Consider the following 24,891-nt stretch of genomic DNA (forward strand, 5'->3'; position numbering starts at 1 on the left):
ATGTCAAAGTTATTTACTAATTGGTGCATTGTCTGTGTTCCAATAATAACTAACATGCAGCTGGAGGAACTGCAGAAAGCCTATGTTGAATTCAGATACAGCAGTGAGGAAGAGATGACTAGTCTTCGATTGCAGATTGAGAGTGCCCGTGCTAGTTCTGAGGATTTCCACGGTAACAGACATTTACGTATTTATGTATACTCATTTTCATACAGCTGTGTTCTAGTATTCTCTCAGTTGAGTTCCATTATAGATGTTGTCCATAATAAATTAACAGGTTATCTGTCATATCAGTGATACAGACCACATACTTTGAGATAGTGGCTTCACATTTGCTACACATATACAGTTGTAGTCAAAAGTTTACATACCCCAATGGAAGTTTATATTTTCTAGAAATTTCTCAAACAAATAATTATAGGAAAAATCTTTAGTAGCAAAAGTTTTGCTTTTGACTACAACTGTATATTCTCTGTTCCTCTTGTATCTTTGACAATTGGTTTCATCCTGTTAAAATTAAGTTTTATGCAATTACCTAGCATTATGAAGATACCCCTTTCTAGTTTTACTTCTGCGATCAGTCCAGCCTAGTTGCCTGTATCTAATGTAAAGGAATGTGCCTTAAATCCTTTTTATAAATAATCTAGCAATCCAAATACTTATTTTTCGTTCCCTGATACATGACAGTGAAACAATATTGAACATTTAAAGAAAGCTTTATTCTCAACAAATATGTTGCACTACTTCTATTGCATTATCTCACAGTAATCTTCTGTCAACCCTATAGATCTCAAAGAGCAGTTGAAAGTCAGGTCAGCCCACCTAGAAGAGATTGAAAAGCTGAAAGAAGAGATTGAAAAGCTGAAGTCAGAGTTTAATCAGCAAAGGACTCAATTTGAGGACCAGCATACCCAAGAAATTGAATGTCTCCGGATGTATTACCAGCAACAGATCAAGGAAACAGAGGAGAGGTACACAACAGAGATGATTGTACTACAACAGAGGCTTCAGGAAGTTACTGGCTCAGAAGCACAGTTTAGGTATGTACAGTTACATCATTTCATATATATATATATATATATATATATATATATATATATATATATATATATATATATATATATATATATATATATATATATATATATATATATATATATATATATATATATATATATATACACCATATTCCTTTGAATTTAAGGGGCCCTTGAATTTAAGACGCAGTCCAAATTTCCCACCCTCAATTTGAGGAAAAAATAAAACCTAAAATAAAGATGCATTTACAAAGATACAACCTCAGTTACGCATATGGAAGCAGTTTGCGGCCATCTGCTGTCACACAGATCATTACAGTTATGTGCTGCTTTTCATTTACTGTTTTTCTTCCTTTTTGTGAACTGGTATTGCTTGATCTGTCCAAGCTGGTACTGTTTGTTAGAACTGTGTATTCTGCACAGTAGAGTTAGTGAAAACCACACGCTATGCTCTTTGTGCGGCTGACACATCTGTTGATCACTAACTTACCGGTATACAAAGGTAAGAATGCTTCATTGTGTCTGTTTACTGTCATGCTGGTCGTGTGGTGTTGAATTGAGGGGATACATCTGTTATATGATAGTGTTTTTTGCGTATGACCCCTCCCATGTGTATGATGCGTATAACACCTGCCCCCCCAGGGGGCGAGCGTCCCGCTGAACAGTTTCCAAATGTTGGCAAGCATAGAGTGTATAAGTGCGTATCTGAGTGACCTGACACCAAAGCAGGAGGAAATTCTAGATACAATGTCATTCAGGAAGAGTAATGGTAATGCTATTAGCAGACTCATTAGTAATTTCAAAGTGCATTTCAATTAGTCTGTTCTGTCTTTGCTTTTGAGGGACTCCACAACAATATTAATTTTTTAATCTTTTAAAAATGAATGTTTAAGATCACCTTTAAAATGTTAAGTCAGTATCATGTTGATGATTAATTGTAAGTGGATGACACAGTACAGAAAAAATAAATAGCATAGCACAACACCACAGAGCTAACAGTAGGGACGTTATTCAAAAATCTTTCAATACATTGCTTGCAATTCCTAATCAGCTTTGTTTATAATATGTAATAGGACAAAAAACAGATACATGTTATGCAGATTCAGATTATACACTATTACTTTACAGAACAAAACATTTGATTAACTCTGTAAACAAGACAATACACATTATGTTTAGTAGATGCATGGGTAGAGAATTTTATTTTCTCCTTTTATGAGCTGAATCATCAGGGCATTGCATTCATGGTAGCGATTACTTCGTTAACTATTCAAGTAGAACTCTGTCTTGTCATAACAGTTCTTTGATTAGGCCCTGGTTAATAGAATAATTTTGTATAACTTGGAAATGGTGTTTTTTGTTGCATAGAGAAAGTCAGTGTTTCTTTTGTGATGTAAAAGCCGTTACTTGTGTGGCTTATGATAATATTTTTGCCAAACAGTTGTTTGTTAATTTATAGACATTGGATTTACAATATATGGATGCTACCGGAAGAAACTGAAATTGTAAAATTGTTTAATAGAAATATAGCATGATAATGCTATATTGCCACCTGCTGTCAATATAATACAATGTCAAATTATGGTTCTCTGCAATTATTATTTATTTCTTAGCAGACGCCCTTATCCAGGGCGACTTACAGTTGTTACAAGATATCACATTATTTTTACATACAATTACATTATTTTTTACATACAATTACCCATTTATACAGTTGGGTTTTTACTGGAGCAATCTAGATGAAGTACCTTGATCAAGGGTACAGCAGCAGTGTCCCCACCTGGGATTGAACCCACGACCCTCCGGTCGAGTCCAGAGCCCTAAACACTACTCCACACTGCTGCCATATGACTCTAATAGAGCCAATGTGTTTTATTTTCAGTTTTTCAGTTGATTTTTATTTATTGCAATCAGATATATAGTACGTTTTAATGGTTACATTTACTTTTAAAACTATGAGTGCCATTTCACTCACAGCATCATTCTCATAAGGTAAAAACTGACAGCACTGTATAATGAAGTGTGTAATGTAGTGAGCACTGTAATATTTCTCAGAGCTTCAGGCACATAGTGAATTATTGTTGGTGTTGAAAACATTTACATTTGTACTGTTTGTTGCATAATATTTAATGAATAGTACTATATTAATAAACAGAGGTTACCATGAGCTTGCTATGTCAGATTTGTGTTTTTATAGTTTATGTAAAATGATCTTGGAGGTAATTCACTCAAGCGACATTACCTATTTGTTTTATTGTTTTCAGTATTTCCAGTGACTCACAGTTTACTGTGCAAAAGGATAATGATCTGGAGCAACAGTGTACTGAAGAAATAAAGGTATGCTTTTCTAAAAGTACTGTAGTGGCACTTTCATTTCTTTACATGGAGTTTGCCTCAATATGCCTTTTAATTACTGTTATTAAATAGGTTTTCATTCCTGGATTAGTAAAAATGTCAGATGTAAAATCTTCCAGGACAAATCTGTCATTTCAAATCCCAACAGTATGTATGTTGGCTATTTCCTTTTAAGCAACAGTTAGTCTTTGATTTTTGTTCCACACCAAGGCACAACATTACCTGTTCATGACTATGAAAATCTGACTTAGTTTCAAAATACTGGCGTATCCCATTACTTTTGCACGCTGTGTACGTTCAGTGGTGGCTGAGTTATCAGCACAAGTTCAGTTTAACTAGGGAGACGGACAATGTAAGTTTCCATATGACATATATCAGTAAATTAGGAAACATGTTAACTCAATTAAGAAGTATATTGCTGTTTATCTTTTTACAGTGCAAATTGTAAAATGAGCATTTAGAGATAATGTAACCACTTGTGATATGTATCCAATGGTCATACTATGGAATACAATATAACAATTAAAACAAAAAAAAAAACAATCATGTGATCTTTTATTTTGAGCTTGAGGATGGTTTAGAAGCAGAACACCAATACCCAATAAAGTCAATGCGACTGACTCAGCAGCTGCAGACCTTGAGGAGGGCCCTGTACGCCAAGTACCTCCAAGAGGTCACTGCCTTGAAGGAGCAGCACAAGGCAGAACTGGACCTACTGGCCTCCAGACTGATGGAGCAGCACAGCCTGGAGACAAAAGCCCTGCCGCAGGGAATCACAGAATCTGCTAAGCAGGACCGAGAAAACATGAACGGAGGCTTCAAACCGATCAAAGAGCCTGAATCAAGTGAAATCACAGGAAAGAGTGCCATGCAAACAATTGAGTCATTGGAGAAATGGTACAAGAAAAAGATAGAGGAAGAAATAGCCAAGGTATTGCCTCGTTCGCTCATCATGGCAGCTTGCATGTATGTGAAATGTTACTCATTAGGTAGCAGAGATGTAGTAGAGCAGCATCCAGTATTACAGTCTCTGCACAAAATATGTTACAGAAGAGAGACAGCTATTATAAATAGCATTTGGTATTTAATCAATGTTTTCCATTGATTTGTTTCTGTACTTGTAATATTTTATATATTACATGTTCTCGATGTATTGAAAGTTATAAATCAAGGACAGGACAAAAAGTAGGTTTATGTCTGTTTAATTTAAAATAGGCAAAAACAAGTGAATTAATCAGCATGCACATGTTTGTTTTCTGTATGTAGGTAATTGTGCAGATGTCTATAGAATTTGCTCAGCAGACTGAACTGGCAAGAATTACTAAGAAAGCAAGAGAGACCACGTCTGAGATGCAGACGGTTTCTGAAGACCCAGAGAGAGAAGCAGAGAGCAAAACAGAAGATGAACCCGGGCTTGTTTTTGAGTCAAATAGGCAAGAACTGGAGAGGAAGGTTTTTGAGAAACAACTGAAAGAAAAGACTGAGGAGGTATTTTTACTCAGAAATCAAATTCGTCAGACTAGCTGTACAAGACAAATGTCGGACAAGGAGTGTCAGTTTCCTGAAATTAATATTGAGTTATCTCTTGAACTTGCAACCAAGAAGAAGATTGTACTACGAGAATCAATGGTGAGCAGAGGGAAATACTCATTCTTATACAGTAGGTGCATTTAGAAATCAAGCAGGACAAAAATATTTCTGGTTAGTTACACTGCAAAAAAGTTATGGATTCAAGGCCTGACCCCAGAAAATCATTTGGGGAATTAGATGAGGATGGCTCTCTTGTATATGTATCTATTTTTATTCTATAAGCATGTTAAATATATGTAATACAATGTAGTTTACCATGGATAGCAGTAGTTTAGTAACATTAGGAAATTAAAGGAATATATCTTGTTTACTAATGTACAGCATCGGACTGTCTTTGCAGGCTGTTTTGTTGAGCTGTTTGCCTTAATTGTGAGAATATGCACTGTATCATTCTTTCTTTGCATGCAACTTTATAAGCAGTTTTGCTTTGTGCAAAGTTATCAAAGATCCAAAGATAAAGGACTGAATTTATTTCAGGTTTATAGAGAAGGCACTTCAGCAGAGGCCCTTTCAAGCGCTGGAGATTTGGACCAGGAGCATCAGGAAGACCTGCGTCATGAGCAGGTTCACCTGGATCAGGAGCAGACTGTGGAGCCTGTGAGACACTCCCACTTGGAGCAGCTGGAGAGGCATCCGAAAGAGCTGCACAGCTTGAGAGCACAGCTTGCTCAGGTTTGTCACCCAGAAAAACACAGGGGAAACAACATGAAATTAATTGTTTGTAAATTAGTTCAGTAACATTTTTTTTTTTTTTTTAAACTTACCGAGAAACTCATGTTGTAGATTATTTGATTTTAATATGCAAGTCCAGTCATTGGCAACCATGAATAGGAATTGATGATTTTTTTTTTTAAATCCCAATTTGTTGTCAAGTCTTATTTGCTTGTGACAATGGCTATGTTCCAGAATGGAACGTTCTTTTTCTAGAATTTGGATGTCATCATACCGTCATTGTACTAGTTTTCTAGATTTTGGAAATGCGCATTCCAAGCATGGAATAACTGGAGGGGGTATGTCAGTTCCAGTTTGGTATGGTTAACACTGTTCCGTGGTTCTAAATGGGTCAAATTCCAGGGCCAAATTGAAGAATTGTCATCTTACTGAGACAAAAATACTATTCCTTATCCCCTGTAACCCCATTGTAAATCATGTGTTAAGAAATACATATCGAATTACATCAACACTAATAAAGCAAGGGCCAATGAAACTCAGTACCAACATTTTTGTTAAATAAAATGCCAGCCAGAGACAGGGCACAGAACTACATTAGTGCTTCTTTATGATTGTCAGAAGTACATCCTCTATGAATTAATGTAAAAACAGGTTAATCTGTTTATACTGTACATTCTGTGGACACAGACTGTGACTGATAAATTCCTGAAATCTCAGCAACGAGCTAAAGTCTCTCTTTAGATCAAGCAATAAACCCTAAGCCTACGGTTCTTAAGAGCATAGAGTCAAATCCTGGTGTTTTGAAAAATATTTTAATGCAAAATACTTCTTATTATTATAATAATAGTAGTTATGTGTATTGTTTATAGTGTTTTTTTGAATCCAAAGCATTGCTCTATATACTGCCTTTTAACTTCCTTCTTTGGAAATGTATTGATTTGAAGTTAAGAATCGTAGGTCTTTTACTGGACACTTTTTTTTTAATGAAGATAATGTTACAGTCTAGTGATTCTGATAGTCGCAAGACTGACTAACCAAAACACTTAATAATGTATGTAGTTAAACATATATAAACTTAATTAAATTAGTAGTAGTAGAAGCATGTTGGCACAACTTTAGCACAGCACAGGAATCCCTATTGTGCTATGAGGGAATCTTAAAGGGTACCTGTACCCAAAAATGACAAAGCTCTCTTTGTGCTCTGCATATCCAGTAAATGCTTCTTGCCGCACCGATTTGGTCAACAAGTTGCATGTTTAGCGATGTTTTCAGTTTCTTTGTCCACTTTCTGGGTCAAGTAACACGAGAGAGAGCTGACATATTGGAGCCTTTCAGGCAGCTGAAGTCGTTGATAGGCCAAAAGTTGCACGCATGGGTTTATGGGATACAGCGATGAAAACTTCATGGCATGCAATATGGTGGAGTGCAAAGCTTTCGGGTGCTTCAATAATAAGTGTAAAAACAAGACAACGTTATTTTGTGTGCCAAAGCCTATTAATACAGAACGGGCGATCATAGTAAAAACAATGACTACATAATTTGAGAACGGGGCATACACTGAAAACCTTTCAATTCAGTCTAAATTCTTTCGTGCGTGAGGACTGTATTGGTACTATCTATACAACACACCGTACTTATTCAAGAAAGAAATGAAAGTACAGTACTGCACATTTAACACAATTATATAAGTTTAAAACAACAATACGATTAGTACATAGTACAGATAAAAACAGTAATGAAACAGTTTTAGAGTTTATAGTAACAGGCTACATCACTCTCAAAATTATAAAAAAAAAAAATAAAAAAAAACCTAATATACAGTACAGTATGCTAGAAAAACAACACTACAGCACATACTTTATTTTAATGTCCTTGGGTGAAAAAGTCCTTTATAGATAGTTTGTGTCAGTGAGGACATTCACTTTGATGCAGCATTCTGCTGCAAATTTCGCAGTCGCAAGAGTGTTCCATCAGAAGTGTCTGGCTGGGATTCTGCCCACAATAAACACTTTCCCAGCATTTCCTCTGCCTCTCCATGAGTTGGGATTGGAGTATGATGTTTTACGGTCTCTTCATCACTGGAGTTGTAGTCATTCTCTACAGCTGGCTGAATAACAGCATTCCTAATTTCTTCTTCAGTTAAGTAAGTGCCATCTAAATTGTCATCAGACCTTATCCATTCATCGACTTCAGCCACATCAACATCATTTCCCACTACAACTCTTGCTAAATCTACAAGGTTTTCACTGTCCTGAAGTGGATCCTCCTCATCATCATCATCATCATCATCATCATCATCATCATCAGTATCATCATCATCATCATTATCATCTTTAGCGGGTGCACTTAACATGTTCTTCCACGCGTTTGCTAGCCCTGTTGCTTTCACTTCACTCCATGCTGAAGCACAAGTGTAGACAACATCATGTAAGGTAACACTTTTAAGTACACTTTGCAATGATATTCTTTCTGATGGAACTGTTGTCTGGTGTGGGCTCTGATCCATTTAAAACGTGGTGCAGGAATTTGCGTCTGTACAGGGTTTTCAAAGCTTATAGGACTCCCTGATCCATTGGCTGAATTTTACTGGTTGTGTTCGGGGGAAGAAACATGCAACGAATCTTCTCATCCCGTGATTGAAGCTCCTCGGGATGTCCTGGGCAGTTATCTAGCAGCAGCACAGCTTTCTTTTCCAGTTTTAGTGAGTCTAGATGAACTCGTACTGCACGCACAAAATCGTTGTGAAACCAGTCCTTAGTCCTAAGTTCTTTATTCATCCACAAATTTTTTTGGGCTGCATATCTCATCGGCAGGTTTTGCATGTTCATGTGTTTAAAACATCTAGGTGATTTGGATTTGTCTGTCAACATTGGAGGCAGTCGATGTGTTCCAGCAGCATTGGCACACGCCAGCAAAGTAACACGATTCTTGTACTTTTTATACCCCATGGCATGCTTTTCATTTCAGGATACAAGTGTTTTGCTCGGCAAAGTTCTACAGTACAGTCCCGTTTCATCTGCATTATACACTTGCTCCAAAGTTAGCCAGTGTTCTTCCATAACTTATAAGTTGTTCACAGAAAGAATCAATTCCCGACATGTCGGCAGACAGTTGCTCACCTTCGATGTCTAGATCTGTAATACTGCGACGTTCTTTAAAACGCTTTAGACAGCCTGTGCTTCCAGTAAAATTCTCAACATCAAAATTGGGTTAGTTTCCATGCAGCTTTTCATAAAAAATCCTTACTTGTTCCCAGAGAATTACACCAGACAGCGGAGTGCCATGGGTTCGTTCTTGCACAAACGAGGACCACATTGCATTATCCAAAGGCTTGTCATTTGCTGTTCTCAGTGATTTTTGTTTCATTACATTCACTGAATCTACATTTTGCATAAATGCTTGAAGCTTTTCACGACTTTTTTTAATGTGCTTTTACCAATTCCGAAATTGTCCGCAATCTTGCTCTGACTGTCGCCATAATCAATTCTTTCAAGAATTGTCAGTTTTTCTTTGTGTTAGCTGAATTATCTTTCATTTCAATGCAGCCATTGTAATTTAAACCTCGTTTTTATGAGCCAACTGTATATTAAAATATTTTGTTTCCTTTCACCGAGCTAAAGTAGCTTTACCTTTTGGAGTTTTTGTGCATGGTTTCCCGGTTAATCTCTGCAGTAACTAGTCTCTTATTGGCTGTGTATAGGGCCTACATTACTACAAAATCTTGGGGGACATCAACGTTGTTCGGATTTTTGGATCAGTCCGGATTATTGACATTCGGATTTGCGACATTTTACAGTACTGTATTTTTAGGTTGAAACTGCCTGTGTGTTACCTCCTTTTCTCTTTCTGGCCGGTACCTCTTGTTTCCTCTTACAATTTCAGGAAAATAAACCTTATAATTTTACTAGGTAGCCTACATAAAGGCTGTAAACTCCGGGAGTTGTTCTAGAATGTATAGGGCTGTAAACGGCTACTACTACGACTACTACTACTGCTACTACTACTACTAACTAGAACTGCCAGGCAGTTTTACGACTTCCAAACTCTGTACCAGTTGGAAATTTTGGCAAGCTGTAGCATTGCAGCACAAGTGTCAGCAACAGATCCGTTTTATGGAGCAGTTTCAATTCAAAATACTGTATTAGTACTGTATTAATTATCTCACAATGCTTTTTAACTTTAAACACCATAATAACCATGACCCTATCTACACACTGTAAGGAGTTATAAGCTAATTTTACATTTAACCTTAAGCAGAGGTCACGATCAAGGTAATTTTTTAGTAAAGCATATATGGGTTCCTAAATGTGTTGTATAGTAACCGTAACCATATGTGCACTGTAAGGCGTTATAAGCTAGTTTTAAATTTGACTTGAGAGGTCAAAGGTCGCAGGCAAGGTGATTTTTGAATAGAGCATGTATGGGTTCCTATCTCTGTTCTATTGTAACCATTAAACTATATACACTCTGAAAGGAGTTATAAGCTAGTTTTACATTTTAACTTGAGAGGTCAAAGGTTGCAGGCAAGGTAATTTTTGGATAGAGCACATATGGTTTCCTATATGTGTCCCATAGTAACCATTAACCTATATGTACTTTGTAAGGAGTTATAAGCTAGTTTTACATTTGACCGAAGATGTTGAAAGGTTTTTAAAGAAATGCGTCAGGTGGCCATATTGGTTTACGCACAAACACCATCAAGTACATTGTATTGACACAGGGATGATGCTTTGGAGTTAATCAAATAAACAATTTTTCAACTGAAGCAGTTTTAAATTTAAGAATAAAATGTAGGTCTGGCGGCCATCTTGTTTTATGCAGAACACCATTTTGCTATATTTGAATTCCGTTGTCCACAGGAAGACACCTACCAAGTTCGGAGTTAGTTGGTTAAACAGTTTGCAAACAGAAGCTGTTTGATGTTTGGGCGCGTTTTGGCAAATTTGGTGGCAGCCATTTTGAAGGTAAAATTTATCACAGCAACTTCTGCTTTGCATCTTTTTTTTTTTGCTATCTGAACTGTAATCTACACGGGATGATACCTGCCAAGTATCATCAGGAGCAGGCATAGTTTAAAGTTTTGGGAGGGAAAAGAACAGTTATTTAAAAAAAAAAAAAAAAAATCTTTACAATAACAATAGGCTTCCCAAGCCAGCTTGGAAGCCTAATAATAATGAATATAATAATAATAATAAATGTGTCTTCACCAGTTACAGTACAGAGTACTTTGTTCTGACAGGCTGTGTACCTTGAAGTACACATCTGGAGTGATTTTACTTTAAATGTGCATGGTAAAAATAATTGACACAGACAAAAGGTATTGCAGCAGTGTTTCAATAAAACACCTTTACTACAAGTGCACGTATTTTGAGCCTTCTTGGTTCAGTTTTCTCGGATTAGGCTGGTTGCAGACTCCTCATTATCCTGGTCTGAACATTCACTGTCGCTGCCTGACAAAGCTGAACTGGGGTAGTCCCACCTCAATGGTTCATATAAGTACCTTTCTATTTGACTTTTTTCATCTATAATAATCTGATAAATGGTGTCGCAAAGTATTTTGTTAGCTGCAGCTATAGACTAGCAGTGTTCGGAAAGGAAATCAACGACCCAACGCCATATCCTGTGCGCCACGTGAGAGACCCAATGCATAGAAGCGTAACGTTGTTTTAATACTTTTATATCGTAAACTGGCCAAGCAGGGGCTTTAAATTGTGTCAAAAGTGCCACATGTTTTCTATTGAAATGATTTTATCTGCACTACCACAACAGGTACCCTTTAATACAAACATTTGACAAATAATTCCATTTAGCCATCCTTGGACATATATTTAAAGTGTTTTTTTATTGGAACGTTTCTGTAAAATCTTACAACGTTATTGTAAACACCTTATTTTTTTAATGCGGTGCGCATTTATTTATTGGTTCTTTCATATGATGCATGCTAAATGAAATACTGGCATAATTACCATAAAATGACACCCACTGGTGCGGCACTTATGTGTGTTGTAAACCCTTGTCAAAATAAAAAAAGGACAGGGTCAAGGGATTTCTATTCAGGAACAAAAACACGACAATCACTGTGTGGTACTGTACCTGTATTTTAGTTGTAAATGTAGCCATTGAATGATGTTGAAAAAAGGTAATGCTGCTGTTGGAATTCTAAGTGAAGTATATATGCAGAATTTATCTGACCGAACATGTACTTTTTTATACAATACAATGCAAGTAAATATTTAGTTCAATGCTTGTTTTGGTTTTGCAAACAGTATCTCGGCACACTACAATTTTGATGTGTTTTATTAATTCATAGAATTCCTCAGTCGATGATGTCTCAGTTGGTGAAGAAGAACGGATAAACGCAGAAAACCAAGATACAATAAACACTTCAGTTTCAGCTGGAAAACTCTCTCCAGAAATGCAAAACAGCAGCACACAAACTGAACAGGTAACTTGACACCTTAAAAATAAAGATAAACTGATCCTTAAACGTCACCATTTTCACAAAGTGATTTAGCCAATACACACAGACTAAATCAAATATTTTGGATAATATATGTTTTTATAGAATATTACTGAAAATCAGTTTGACAGAGAATATACCTACCTGTATGTACTGCGACAAATCGAGTTTTGCCACTTTCTGGACCTTTACCACTGTCTTCTAGTGCAAGAATAAATGCCCACAACAATGTTCATGGTAAAACAGGTATATTTATTCATTTACAAAAAACAGATGGTTAAGCTGTTTACCAAACCTTTAAGTATCACAGTACCTTGTTTTTCCAGGTCTGTCCCCACAGACTTCCTCCAAGCCTCAAACAGAGGCAGCCTGACCACAAATATTGCAGACCTGTTTATATAGGGTGTGGCCAGGGGTAATTGAAAATCAATCTTTAATTCCCACCTGGCCACATTCCACACTTTTTCTATGAATCAATAAAACAATGAATCAATTAAACAATTATCTATTTACATTAAGTGGCTGTGCAAAGGCAGCCACAAACACACATTTTCCAGTGTGCAGGGCCTCTGTTCTTTCACAATACCTAATGACAAGGAGGGGCCTAGTTGTACTGTGATATGATACAGGTGTTACTGTTGCCATAGCATCATGCAAAGGAGACTGTCCTCCTGAGCCGTTCAGGAAAACCTCCTTGTTACTGACCCTGGCTTGGATTTAACTTGAATTATATTTTTTGAATGAACTGTGTTTTACTCAGAGAATGTTTTGCTGAATTCTTTATCTTAATTAAATGCCCAGCGATTTGCTTTTGTGCTGTACTTTGGGCAAGCCATGTTGTTTATGCACAGGTATGGTTAAAGGAAGTAGGAAGTGAACAACATGACAGGTTTGTTGTCTTTTATGTCACTGCTGCCACTTCGGAACTTGGCACAGAATGAAGAAGGAGACAATCAAGAGGTACCCCGAGAGGCATCCCCTCACCCTGAAGCTTCAGCAAAGCGTGCAGAAAAGCCTGACAAGCCAGCCTCTGATGATCTCACTGTTGAAAGGTTAGCATGTTGCTGTTTTGAAATTTAGAAGCTTTCAAATTGACAATACTGAATTTATTAATGCACTGTTAGGAAACAGAACATAAATATATTTGAAGGTTATATATGTAAAATAAATAAAGGCTAAATCAGTATTTTCAGTTATATTTAAATATGTAGAGATATTTATTTATATTTAAATATATAGAGACATGCATATTTATAGAAATATACATTTTGGAAAGCTTAAAAAGTAGTATATATATGTAGTATATATAGTAAACAGCATCTACAACTTGAATGCCAGAAAACACACTAATATATTTCAGTTACACACTTCTTTGAAGTTGAAGTGGCTATGTACTAAGATTTTATGTTAACTTAAATTAGGATCAAGCAAGTCCAATTTTTTATTTTAATTTTTTTACTTCTAAGTATATTACCACAGTAACACAGCTAAGGAACGTCCAATGGGTTAAAATGATGAATTCCTGCGCTGTTACATATGCTGAAAAATCCACTTTTCAACATGCAGCTCAGGGTGAAGCAGATCATTCTCCTACAGGAATTCTGTAGCAAGTGATGTAACCTTTTGAACTCAATGCAATTCTGACAGCATTGGTTTTACACCTTTTAGGAACAAAAACATTTCAGCTTCTGTTCTGATGTGAACTCCACAGTGCCCTCTATTCTGATGAACTGTGATGAAGCAGATCATCACTTTGTCATCTAGTGTGCTGGATGTCAATCTGCCTAAACATTTTAACTAAGTTACATATTTGCTGGTCTTTAATGCCTTGCTATAGGCCCAGATTCAAATCTGGCTTGGGTCACAAGAGTCTTCCAGTAGATATTTCATCCATAAGATGGTTCTTTAACGTTCAATTATACCAATTATAATTTAAATCAGGGATTCGAACCAGATTTCGTTCCATTCCGGTTCGATTGAAATAAAATACCGGTTCAATGTTTTTTTCTAGACAAGTAGACTATTGTATTGGTGTTCATAGGTCTTCGTTTTCTCGAACTAAACAGAAAAGCATGAAATACAGTAAACTCCAGATAACTCTGCACTCAAAGGGAAAATGGTGTGACAAGTTATCCGTCTGTATCAATAAATGCACTTACGTCCTGTCAATAGAAACAACAATGCCTATGTTGCAGCCTTAAAAGAAAACAGCAGTCTCCTTCTTTTTTCTTTTCTCTGTTGCACTTTCGTTGGCCTCAGATCGAGTTTACAATTTTTTTTTTTTTTTGAACAATTCAAAACAGTGACATTGTTATCATCGGAATGCACATTTCACAGTAAGACATACAACAAATGTAACATACACATGTGCAACTTTTCAGCATACTACTTTTAGATATGACAATGAAAATGAAACACTGAACAATTAAATCAGGAATCGTTAAATGAGTGAGAATAAATTTGTTATACAATAAACATTGTTGTTTTCCCAAGTTAACAGTAAAATGTCTTAACTCTTAATATTATCTTAACATTAACAATTTGGCATGCAACTTATATATCATGAAACTAAAACTGATGTCACTGTGTACTGAAAAATATTAAATATAGAAATATATATGTAATGGTAATTTGTGACAGAATGCAATGTAATTATATGAAAAATGAACACTTAGGCCTAACAAAGTATGCAGCTAAAAAATAGCAAATTGTAGGTCCAGGAATATAACCAGCACATCTCTGATTTATTAACAAAGCACTCACACGCCGCACATACTTTCACAGCTTGTTTTCTGTGTACATAACTTAAAATAAGTACCTGTTTATTTTGAACGAATAGAAGACTGATCATGTAACCTGGATCCAGCATGTAGCTGACCGCAAAGTGAAAGTCTGAACTGAAGGCAAATAGTGCTATTTGATTCACTGGCTGCTCTAGGAAAAGCAAGCTAAATGTAATGTTGAATTTCATTAGCTGGCTGTGATGTAATGCTTTGTCGTTGACCGCTGAGGTGTAAGACAATGGGAAGAGCGCTTTTTTTCAAATTATTGTGTGTTTTAAAACAATGGAAAGAGACAGAGAACAGGCTGAAAGGGAACGGAAAAAAAAAAAACATTATTAACTGATTAAACAAAATCTTAAATATCGTTTGTTCCAGAACGTAATAAATTAATTTAGTTTCTTTTTTTTCTGTTCCATGGAAAATTGTGTTTTTTTTCTATTTCCATTTCAAACCCCTGATTTAAATTAATAAAAATATTATGATCATAATATATATTAAAATGTATGTGTATTTTTCAAAGCACATACATTTGCAGCAGTCTGACATGGTAACGGACTGGGAACAATTATTTATTTTAATCAAGATGAGTCTTGGATGCTTACCTTTCTGTAAATTGAATAGCATTTAGAGTAAGTAATGCATTGCAAAAAAGTTAACTTTATTTTCTTACTATCTTGTCTTCACATAAAATAGGAATATCTTGCAGAAGGTTAATGAAAGGCTCAGAATTGTTTTATCAGAAGTGCTGAAGACAACTGCTGCTGCTGAGGAGACGATAGGTCGCCATGTTGAGGGGTTGCTTGTTGCATCAAGTAAGGGACAACGTCGTCCACAAAGAGCTGAATGGGAACAAGCAGCAGAGGACCCCCTAAAGCCACACATTGTCCAAGGTCACAGAGCAGGAGGAGGTGTGTACGGTTTGTGACAACATATACATTACCAGTATTTACTTTGCCACACATTGGGCTTCTTTAGTCATCTGAGCTCTGCTTCCTTCCTTTTTTCTGCAATGTGTTCACGCTGATATATTACAATACATTAATAGATAACCGTGACCTTGCCATTGAAGTCTGTGTTTTTAAGCTGACTTAAAACCTCAGCAAACACATCCACTGCACGGGGATACATTGTCTTATTTGCCTAGTTGCTTAATAGCTGATCTGTGTCACAGTGTCACTGTCCCTGAGGTGTTTGAAGTGCATCAACAATCAGATTTACGTCATAGCACACAGCATTAACAAAAAGGCTTGTTACCCAGTCAAGCTGTTTCAGACAGATTATACCCAATAAAGACCGAAAACAGATATGTGTAATATGCTTATGTCCAAGAAAGAGGTTTAGGTGGCTAATAACAGAGACAGATGTATATCCCAAGACATACGTGTAGTAATCTCGACAGTTAGGGGATGATCCCATGCTATCCAATGTGGCTACCACAATTCGGAATTACTGATGTGTGGAATCTGTGCTAATGTATAGGTGTGTGAGATGTCTAGAGATTACACAAGTTTTATAAGAGCAAGAAAGTAAAGATCTCTAAATTTAGGAATTCAAGAGCAAAGACCCTCACCACCTGTGATTTGACTAAATGGAACTTGCATGCTGCTGCTCATGGGATAGCTGGTTTTAATTTCAATGCAAATTAACTTTTTCTTTATCAACTGATACACGCGGGTGGGGGGTGAATGCAGTAGTTTTTCCCTTAATGTTGCTCTTGTGAATGCAATTGTTTTAACGTTGATACTATATTTACCTTAAATGTTTGGGTGTAACCTATTTTCTTATCACATCTATAATTCACAAGAGAAACAGAAGAAAAATAATAAGGGTAAAAGAGCAAAGATGTACTGATTTCTGAACTTGTGAAAGCAGCCAGATTGCTTACCACTGGCTCCTAACTGAAGGATTGATGCCTGCTTTCATGCCTCAGAATTTGGAATGTCAGGACTGAGCAATCATTAGCTCGAAAAACTCAAGATGACATGCTTCTTAAAAATGGCAAAACGATGTGAAGATAGATACGTTCCATGGCCATTCTGTGTTTGCTTAATGACCTTTTAGAAAGTTGGCAGAATACTAAGTATCCCTTATATATATATATATATTATTTATTTCTTAGCAGACGCCCTTATCCAGGGCGACTTACAATTGTTACAAGATATCACATAACTTTTTACATACAATTGCATTATTTTTTACACAAGATATCACATTATTTTTACATACAATTACTAATTTATACAGTTGGGTTTTTACTGGAGCAATCTAGGTAAAGTACCTTGCTCAAGTGTACAGCAGCAGTGTCCCCACCTGGGATTGAACCCACGACCCTCCAGTCAAGAGTCCAGAGCCCTAACCACTGCTCCACACTGCTGAACTCATAATTCTACATTTCTAACGTTAAATGTGTTAAGAAAATGTCCTCCTTGTGTGTGTGTGTGTGTGTGTGTGTATATATATATATATATATATATATATATATATATATATATATATATATATATATATATATATATATATATATATATATACACACACACACATACAGTGCCTATAGAAATTCTAGATCCCCTTTCAAAATTGTCACCTTTTGTTGCCTTATAGTCTGGAATTAAGATGCATTAAAATATTAGCTTTTTTCATTTATCTACACATCCTACCCCACAACTTCCAAGTGAAAAAAAAATATTCTAGAAAATTAATTAAAAATAAAAACTGAAATAGCTTGGTTGGATAAGTGTCCACCCCCCTTGTAATAGCAATCCTAAATGAGCTCAGGTGTAACCAATCGCCTTCAAAATCACACACCAAGTTAAGTGGCCTACACCTGTGTTAAATTGTAGTGAGTCACATGATTTCAGGATAAATTCAGCAGTTCCTGTAGGTTCCCTCTGCTGGGTAGTGCATTTCAAAGCAAAGACTCAACCATGAGCACCAAGGTGCTTTCAAAAGAACTCCAGGACACAGTGTTGAAAGGCACAGATCAGGCGATGGGTATAAAAAATAGCAAAGGCCTTGAATATCCCTTGGAGCACGGTCAAGACAATTATTAAGAAGTGGAAAATGTATGGCACCACCAAGACCCTGCCTAGATCAGTCCATCCCTCCAAACTGGATGACCGAGCAAGAAGGAGACTGATCAGAGAGGCTACCAAGAGGCCAATGGCAACTTTACAAGAGCTACAGACTTTTATGGCCAAGACTGGTCAAAGTGTGCATGTGACAACAATATCCCAAGCACTCCACAAATCTGGCCTTTATTTTACTCAAGAAAGACCACCTTGAATCCCATTTGAAGTGTGCAAAAAAACACTCAGGAGATTCTGTAGCCATGTGGAACAAAAAGGTAAATGTCCTTGAGTGGCCCAGTCAGAGCCCCGACCTAAATCCAATCGAAAATTTGTGGCATTACTTGAAGATTGCTGTCTATCCCCAAGGAACTTGACAGAGCTTTAAGAGTTCTGTAAAGAATTGTCAAATATTGCCAAATCTAGGTGTGCAAATTTGGTAGAGACCTATGCCAACAGACTCACAGCTGTAATTGCTGCCAAAGGTGCTTCCACCAAGTATTAACTCGGGGGTGGAGACTTATCCAATTATGATCTTTCAGTTTTGTATTTTTAATATATAATCTTTTTCTCAATAAAAACTTTTTTCCCTTAACAGTGTGGAGTATGGTGTGTAGATAAGTGGAAAACTCTGAGGCACTGACACAACAATGTGAAAAAAGTTCAAGGTGGTGTAGACTTTCTATAGGCACTGTATATATATATATATATATATATATATATATATATATATATATATATATATATACAGCTCTGGAAAAAATTAAGAGACCACTGCAAAATTATCAGTTTCTCTGGTTTATTGTGATTTAGAGCATTTATTTGCAGAAAATGACAACTGGTCAAAATAACAAAAACGATGCAGTGTTGTCAGACCTCAAATAATGCAAAGAAAATAAGTTCATATTCATTTTTAAACAACACAATACTAATGTTTTAACTTAGGAAGAGTTCAGAAATCAATATTTGGTGGAATAACCCTGATTTTCAAAAATTCAAGCAGCTCGGCTTTGTTTGATGGCTTGTGACCATCCATCTTCCTCTTGATCACAATGTTCCCCAACTCTGAGGATTGGATTTTCCAGCAGGACAATGCTCCATGCCACACATCCTGGTCAATCAAGGTGTGGATGGAGGACCACCAGATCAAGACCCTGTCATGGCCAGCCCAATCTCCAGACCTGAACCCCATTGAAAACCTCTGGAATGTGATCAAGAGGAAGATGGATGGTCACAAGCCATCAAACAAAGCCGAGCTGCTTGAATTTTTGAAAATCAGGGTTATTCCACCAAATATTGATTTCTGAACTCTTCCTAAGTTAAAACATTAGTATTGTGTTGTTTAAAAATGAATATGAACTTATTTTCTTTGCATTATTTGAGGTCTGACAACACTGCATCGTTTTTGTTATTTTGACCAGTTGTCATTTTCTGCAAATAAATGCTCTAAATCACAATATTTTTATTTGGAATTTGGGAGAAATGTTGTCAGTAGTTTATAGAATAAAACAAAAATGTTCATTTTACCCAAACACATACCTATAAGTAGTAAAACCAGAGAAACTGATAATTTTGCAGTGGTCTCTTAATTTTTTCCAGAGATATATACAGTGCCTTGCGAAAGTATTCGGCCCCCTTGAACTTTGCGACCTTTTGCCACATTTCAGGCTTCAAACATAAAGATATGAAACTGTAATTTTTTGTGAAGAATCAACAAGAAGTGGGACACAATCATGAAGTGGAACGAAATTTATTGGATATTTAAAACTTTTTTAACAAATAAAAAACTGAAAAATTGGGCGTGCAAAATTATTCAGCCCCCTTAAGTTAATACTTTGTAGCGCCACCTTTTGCTGCGATTACAGCTGTAAGTCGCTTGGGGTATGTCTCTATCAGTTTTGCACATCGAGAGACTGAAAGTTTTGCCCATTCCTCCTTGCAAAACAGCTCGAGCTCAGTGAGGTTGGATGGAGAGCATTTGTGAACAGCAGTTTTCAGTTCTTTCCACAGATTCTCGATTGGATTCAGGTCTGGACTTTGACTTGGCCATTCTAACACCTGGATATGTTTATTTGTGAACCATTCCATTGTAGATTTTGCTTTATGTTTTGGATCATTGTCTTGTTGGAAGACAAATCTCCGTCCCAGTCTCAGGTCTTTTGCAGACTCCATCAGGTTTTCTTCCAGAATGGTCCTGTATTTGGCTCCATCCATCTTCCCATCAATTTTAACCATCTTCCCTGTCCCTGCTGAAGAAAAGTAGGCCCAAACCATGATGCTGCCACCACCATGTTTGACAGTGGGGATGGTGTGTTCAGGGTGATGAGCTGTGTTGCTTTTACGCCAAACATAACGTTTTGCATTGTTGCCAAAAAGTTCGATTTTGGTTTCATCTGACCAGAGCACCTTCTTCCACATGTTTGGTGTGTCTCCCAGGTGGCTTGTGGTAAACTGTAAACGACACTTTTTATGGATATCTTTAAGAAATGGCTTTCTTCTTGCCACTCTTCCATAAAGGCCAGATTTGTGCAGTATACGACTGATTGTTGTCCTATGGACAGAGTCTCCCACCTCAGCTGTAGATCTCTGCAGTTCATCCAGAGTGATCATGGGCCTCTTGGCTGCATCTCTGATCAGTCTTCTCCTTGTATGAGCTGAAAGTTTAGAGGGACGGCCAGGTCTTGGTAGATTTGCAGTGGTCTGATACTCCTTCCATTTCAATATTATCGCTTGCACAGTGCTCCTTGGGATGTTTAAAGCTTGGGAAATCTTTTTGTATCCAAATCCGGCTTTAAACTTCTCCACAACAGTATCTCGGACCTGCCTGGTGTGTTCCTTGTTCTTCATGATGCTCTCTGCGCTTTAAACGGACCTCTGAGACTATCACAGTGCAGGTGCATTTATACGGAGACTTGATTACACACAGGTGGATTCTATTTATCATCATTAGTCATTTAGGTCAACATTGGATCATTCAGAGATCCTCACTGAACTTCTGGAGAGAGTTTGCTGCACTGAAAGTAAAGGGGCTGAATAATTTTGCACGCCCAATTTTTCAGTTTGTTATTTGTTAAAAAAGTTTGAAATATCCAATAAATTTCGTTCCACTTCATGATTGTGTCCCACTTGTTGTTGATTCTTCACAAAAAATTACAGTTTCATATCTTTATGTTTGAAGCCTGAAATGTGGCAAAAGGTCGCAAAGTTCAAGGGGGCCGAATACTTTCGCAAGGCACTGTATATATATATATGATCCAGTTGTTTTTTTCAGCTACAAAATTGCATATGTGTATCCTGTTTCTGTATGTGTATTGCTTACCCAGAATGTCCCTGTTTCAATTTAGTTTTTTAATGAAAACATTTTACTTGCATAATCTGAAATTCCAAATGATGAAGACCGAATGCAAGATATTGTCTTCATACCGAGTACACAAATGTATTTTATTATTCTCAAGGTCAGTTTCAAGGGTATTGTACAAGAAAAAATAACCCTTTTGTGGCAGTAATTTTACAAATCACATTAACAAAGCCTGTCTCAGACTATTTGAGGCACTGAGGATTATATAAACACTGCATGCTACATTTGTTGGTGACCTTGACATCTTATCTGCTGCCATATTGAGGTAATGTTACTTTTTAGGTTTCTACAAAAGATAAATTATAGTTTGAGTTATTGTCTTCATATTTGGTAGATTTTTACATGGCCGTATTCCATCATTTTTAATTATCAGTGTTATCCAGTAACAATTAATCATTTTACTGCCACATTGTTTTAACCTTTGGACATATTAATATTACAATTCATGCACTAGTTCACATATCTGTTTGATTTAGAGATGCTATTCCTCTTTTTGTTGACTGTTTGTTTGTTAGGGATCTGTGTGGGTAGCTAAACAAAACATTAATATTGGTTGGCATATGTTTTTGAAGTCAAATTGATGTTCCGCCTGAAAAATCTGCAGTTTATAAATGTGTACAAACATGACTTTCTTTTGAAGATGTTATGGTGAATTTGAGACTACCATAAATGGACAGTTCCCTTCACAGAAATGTAATATTTATTAAGAGAATCATTTACTAATATTTACTAAGATTACAATAATGGGCGGACTAGTATTCACTAAAATCTGTTTAGACTAAAATGTTATATACATTGATTTTTAGGGCTGTATTTTGGTTCTGTTTACTGAATATGTTTTAGTAGGCACATAAGAAGCTGCTGTGCAATAGAGGGGTATCATAGTGGTGTTCTATATTGTATCACTGTTTTGCGTTGGGTTCAGTTTTTTGGTGTAGGCTCATTCCATCTCAAATAGGACAGAGACCTGGGTGCTGGAATGCTGTGATTGTCAAAGTTTCAACTTTCTCGACCCTACGGTTTCCAAGACCTTACCCTCAAAATTTGTAGCAGTTTTAGCCCCTGGTTACAACTAAACAATTAAAAATATATATATATATAATACATTTTGAATTTTTTTTTTTTTTTTTTTTTTTTTTTTTTTTAGAAATCAGTGACATTCCAGCATCCTGATTTTGTCAATTGAGATGAAATTATCCTTTATATTCATTTGAAGAAATAGCTTTTAATTTAGAGTTTTAACAGTAGGACAAAACAGGTGGTTTGTTTTGGAATGCAGTTTTTATTTATTTATTTATTTATTTATTTATTTATTTATTTATTGGTAGATTTGGATTTCACTACAGTAACTCTCTTAGTATTTTGGTTGATCAATCTAATACGCATATTAACTCAAGCGGCGATAAAAGTTGAGTTAAATGCAAATCAAAATGTACTGTTTACGTTTTATGTGATGTTTTTTTTTTCCTTGTAGCCTATACTTAATCAAACAATTACCATACTTTTCCAAAGATACCTTTTTAGTTTTGTTTTTTTAACTTGACTTTTGAACTTGATCTCATGACAAAAAAAAAGCAGCACAGGTGGAAATGTACAGTCAAGGCAGCTACTGTTTTTAAGGGTTTAATTGGTTGGAACGTAGTTGGTGAAATGCCAGGTTTATTATACGATTAAAGTGAACACACAGTGATATATTTAAGAGTCAACTCTGCAAGACCAAACTTGTTTCATTTACAAATGGTTTTTCTTTGACTATTTAAGTTAGATGTTTAAACTAATAATGTGTGCAGTTTTATATTTATTTGCAGCATACAGTACATGTGTTCAGGGAGTAGAGCATTCCAATAAAGTTTGTGTACCATTGTATGATTATTTCATGATAAGTTTTACATTATGTAGTTATAAAGGTTACTTCAAAACTGGATGGGTGTGACATATCGGAATTTCTATGTTCGCATGCAATGGTGATCTGTTCACATTAAAAATGACATTTGATAGTTACTTTTTTTTTAGTACCTCAAGGAATGATTATAGATGTAAATCACCAGAAAGGGATCGACTTTAAGCGTTGTATGGGTTAGGTCAGTGCTCTTCAACTAATTTTTTTTTTTTTTTTTTTTTTTTTAAAGGGGCCAGATTGGAAAAAAAGTTAGGAGTAGGCAGGCCAGAAGTACTTTACTCTGCACATTTTAAGCAATATAATAAATATTTTGTGATGTAATTTTGGTATATTGAACAAGACTTACAAATATTACCATACGAATAGTACTTTAATAATACAACAGTGTGAACATTTAACGGAGTAGCATTACAAACATTTTAAAATGTATGTGACGTATTAATAGTATAACTGTTCTACTCTAATATATACTCTATTTTATACTAGAATATAAAGTCTGAGAGCGAGAACTGTGCGACAATGTGGTTGTAAGTAAGGTAATAATGTGACTGAAAAGTACAAATTACACAAAAATCACACAATATGTGTGTGTGCCACTTAAAACAAATAAACTTGTGCCTTTTGTTTCTATTCCATCTCTGACACAAAAATGAAAACTTGAATAAGTTAAAAACAGATTAGTCCCATGGAAAGGGATAACAGCAGCATCTGGGAAATCGATGTAATCACATTTCTATGTTTTGGTTAATTTCCCAACTCATGACATTTGATGTTTCTGACCAAACTGCTAATCTCCTTTGTATGGTATACCTTTTAATGAATCTCAAAAAACAATGGATTAGGAAAATAAATCTACATTAATGTATGCACATTAAACTGACAAAAAGAAATACTCTATTGTACAGTGTGTATAAGTAGAATGCAGAATAAAGTCTAAGGAAACGCACACAGACAGTATTTTTCCAAGTAAAATTACTCTACATTTTAATACTGTTAAGTGCTTGTCGTATTCGTGATTTATGATGTAATTGACTATACAAAGATTTTGCAGTCAATATTTTTAAATGAATATATAATGAAAAAATAAAATCACAACAAAAAAAATGTAAAATAAACAATGTTCTGTCCATACATGAAAATTGTCACGTGAATACCTGATTTCAGTGCGAGTATACAATATATATTTTTTTATACTTGAGTAAATGAACGATAGGAAATACAAGCTTCTTGTTCATCATTAACTAACAGAGCTTGAGTCATGGCTGTCTCTCTCTGTTATTCAAACTCAGCAACAGTTCCCTTGCATGTGTCTGACATATTAATAGTATAACAGTTATACTGTAACAGTTAATAGTGAGTTTCAATGAAAAAATTGCATTTATTTCCTTGAGCCAACTTAATCATATTGTATTCCTTAACTACTAAACACATGCATTGCACAATAAACACATTGGCTTTGCGTTAGGTACAGTTGGTAAAATAAATAATTATTTATTGGTCCACTCATTGTTGAATCTACAATTTTCACAGTCAAATGTTCTCTTGTTATACTAGCTAGAGTAGAGAGCCATGTTTATATCACTTTCAAAATAAGACAGAAAAAAATAAGTTTTAATAGCAACACGAGTAAAAAACGAAAATCACCCACAGAGTGCGCAAAGCGGAGCT

The 24,891-nt window shown here is 35.8% G+C and overlaps 1 protein-coding gene across 12 annotated transcripts in view; it reads left to right on the forward strand.

Annotated features, from left to right (window-relative positions):
• LOC117400371 (A-kinase anchor protein 9-like) overlaps nucleotides 1–24,891 on the forward strand; it is a 166,556-nt gene that overhangs the window by 48,126 nt on the left and 93,539 nt on the right. For 10 of the 12 annotated variants that reach the window (XM_034918696.2, XM_034918699.2, XM_059022498.1 and 7 more), the window contains 9 exons: nucleotides 61–172; nucleotides 788–1,040; nucleotides 3,302–3,374; nucleotides 3,958–4,323; nucleotides 4,659–5,021; nucleotides 5,460–5,654; nucleotides 11,965–12,099; nucleotides 13,051–13,166; nucleotides 15,591–15,805. In XM_034918696.2, coding sequence (XP_034774587.2) covers nucleotides 61–172; nucleotides 788–1,040; nucleotides 3,302–3,374; nucleotides 3,958–4,323; nucleotides 4,659–5,021; nucleotides 5,460–5,654; nucleotides 11,965–12,099; nucleotides 13,051–13,166; nucleotides 15,591–15,805 — 1,828 coding nt within the window. The remainder of the gene's footprint in view (nucleotides 1–60; nucleotides 173–787; nucleotides 1,041–3,301; nucleotides 3,375–3,957; nucleotides 4,324–4,658; nucleotides 5,022–5,459; nucleotides 5,655–11,964; nucleotides 12,100–13,050; nucleotides 13,167–15,590; nucleotides 15,806–24,891) is intronic. The other 2 variants (XM_034000226.3, XM_034000234.3) reach the window with 2 other exon arrangements.

This window comes from Acipenser ruthenus, chromosome 4 (genome assembly GCF_902713425.1).
Source record: "Acipenser ruthenus chromosome 4, fAciRut3.2 maternal haplotype, whole genome shotgun sequence".
NCBI classification, from domain to species: domain Eukaryota; kingdom Metazoa; phylum Chordata; class Actinopteri; order Acipenseriformes; family Acipenseridae; genus Acipenser; species Acipenser ruthenus.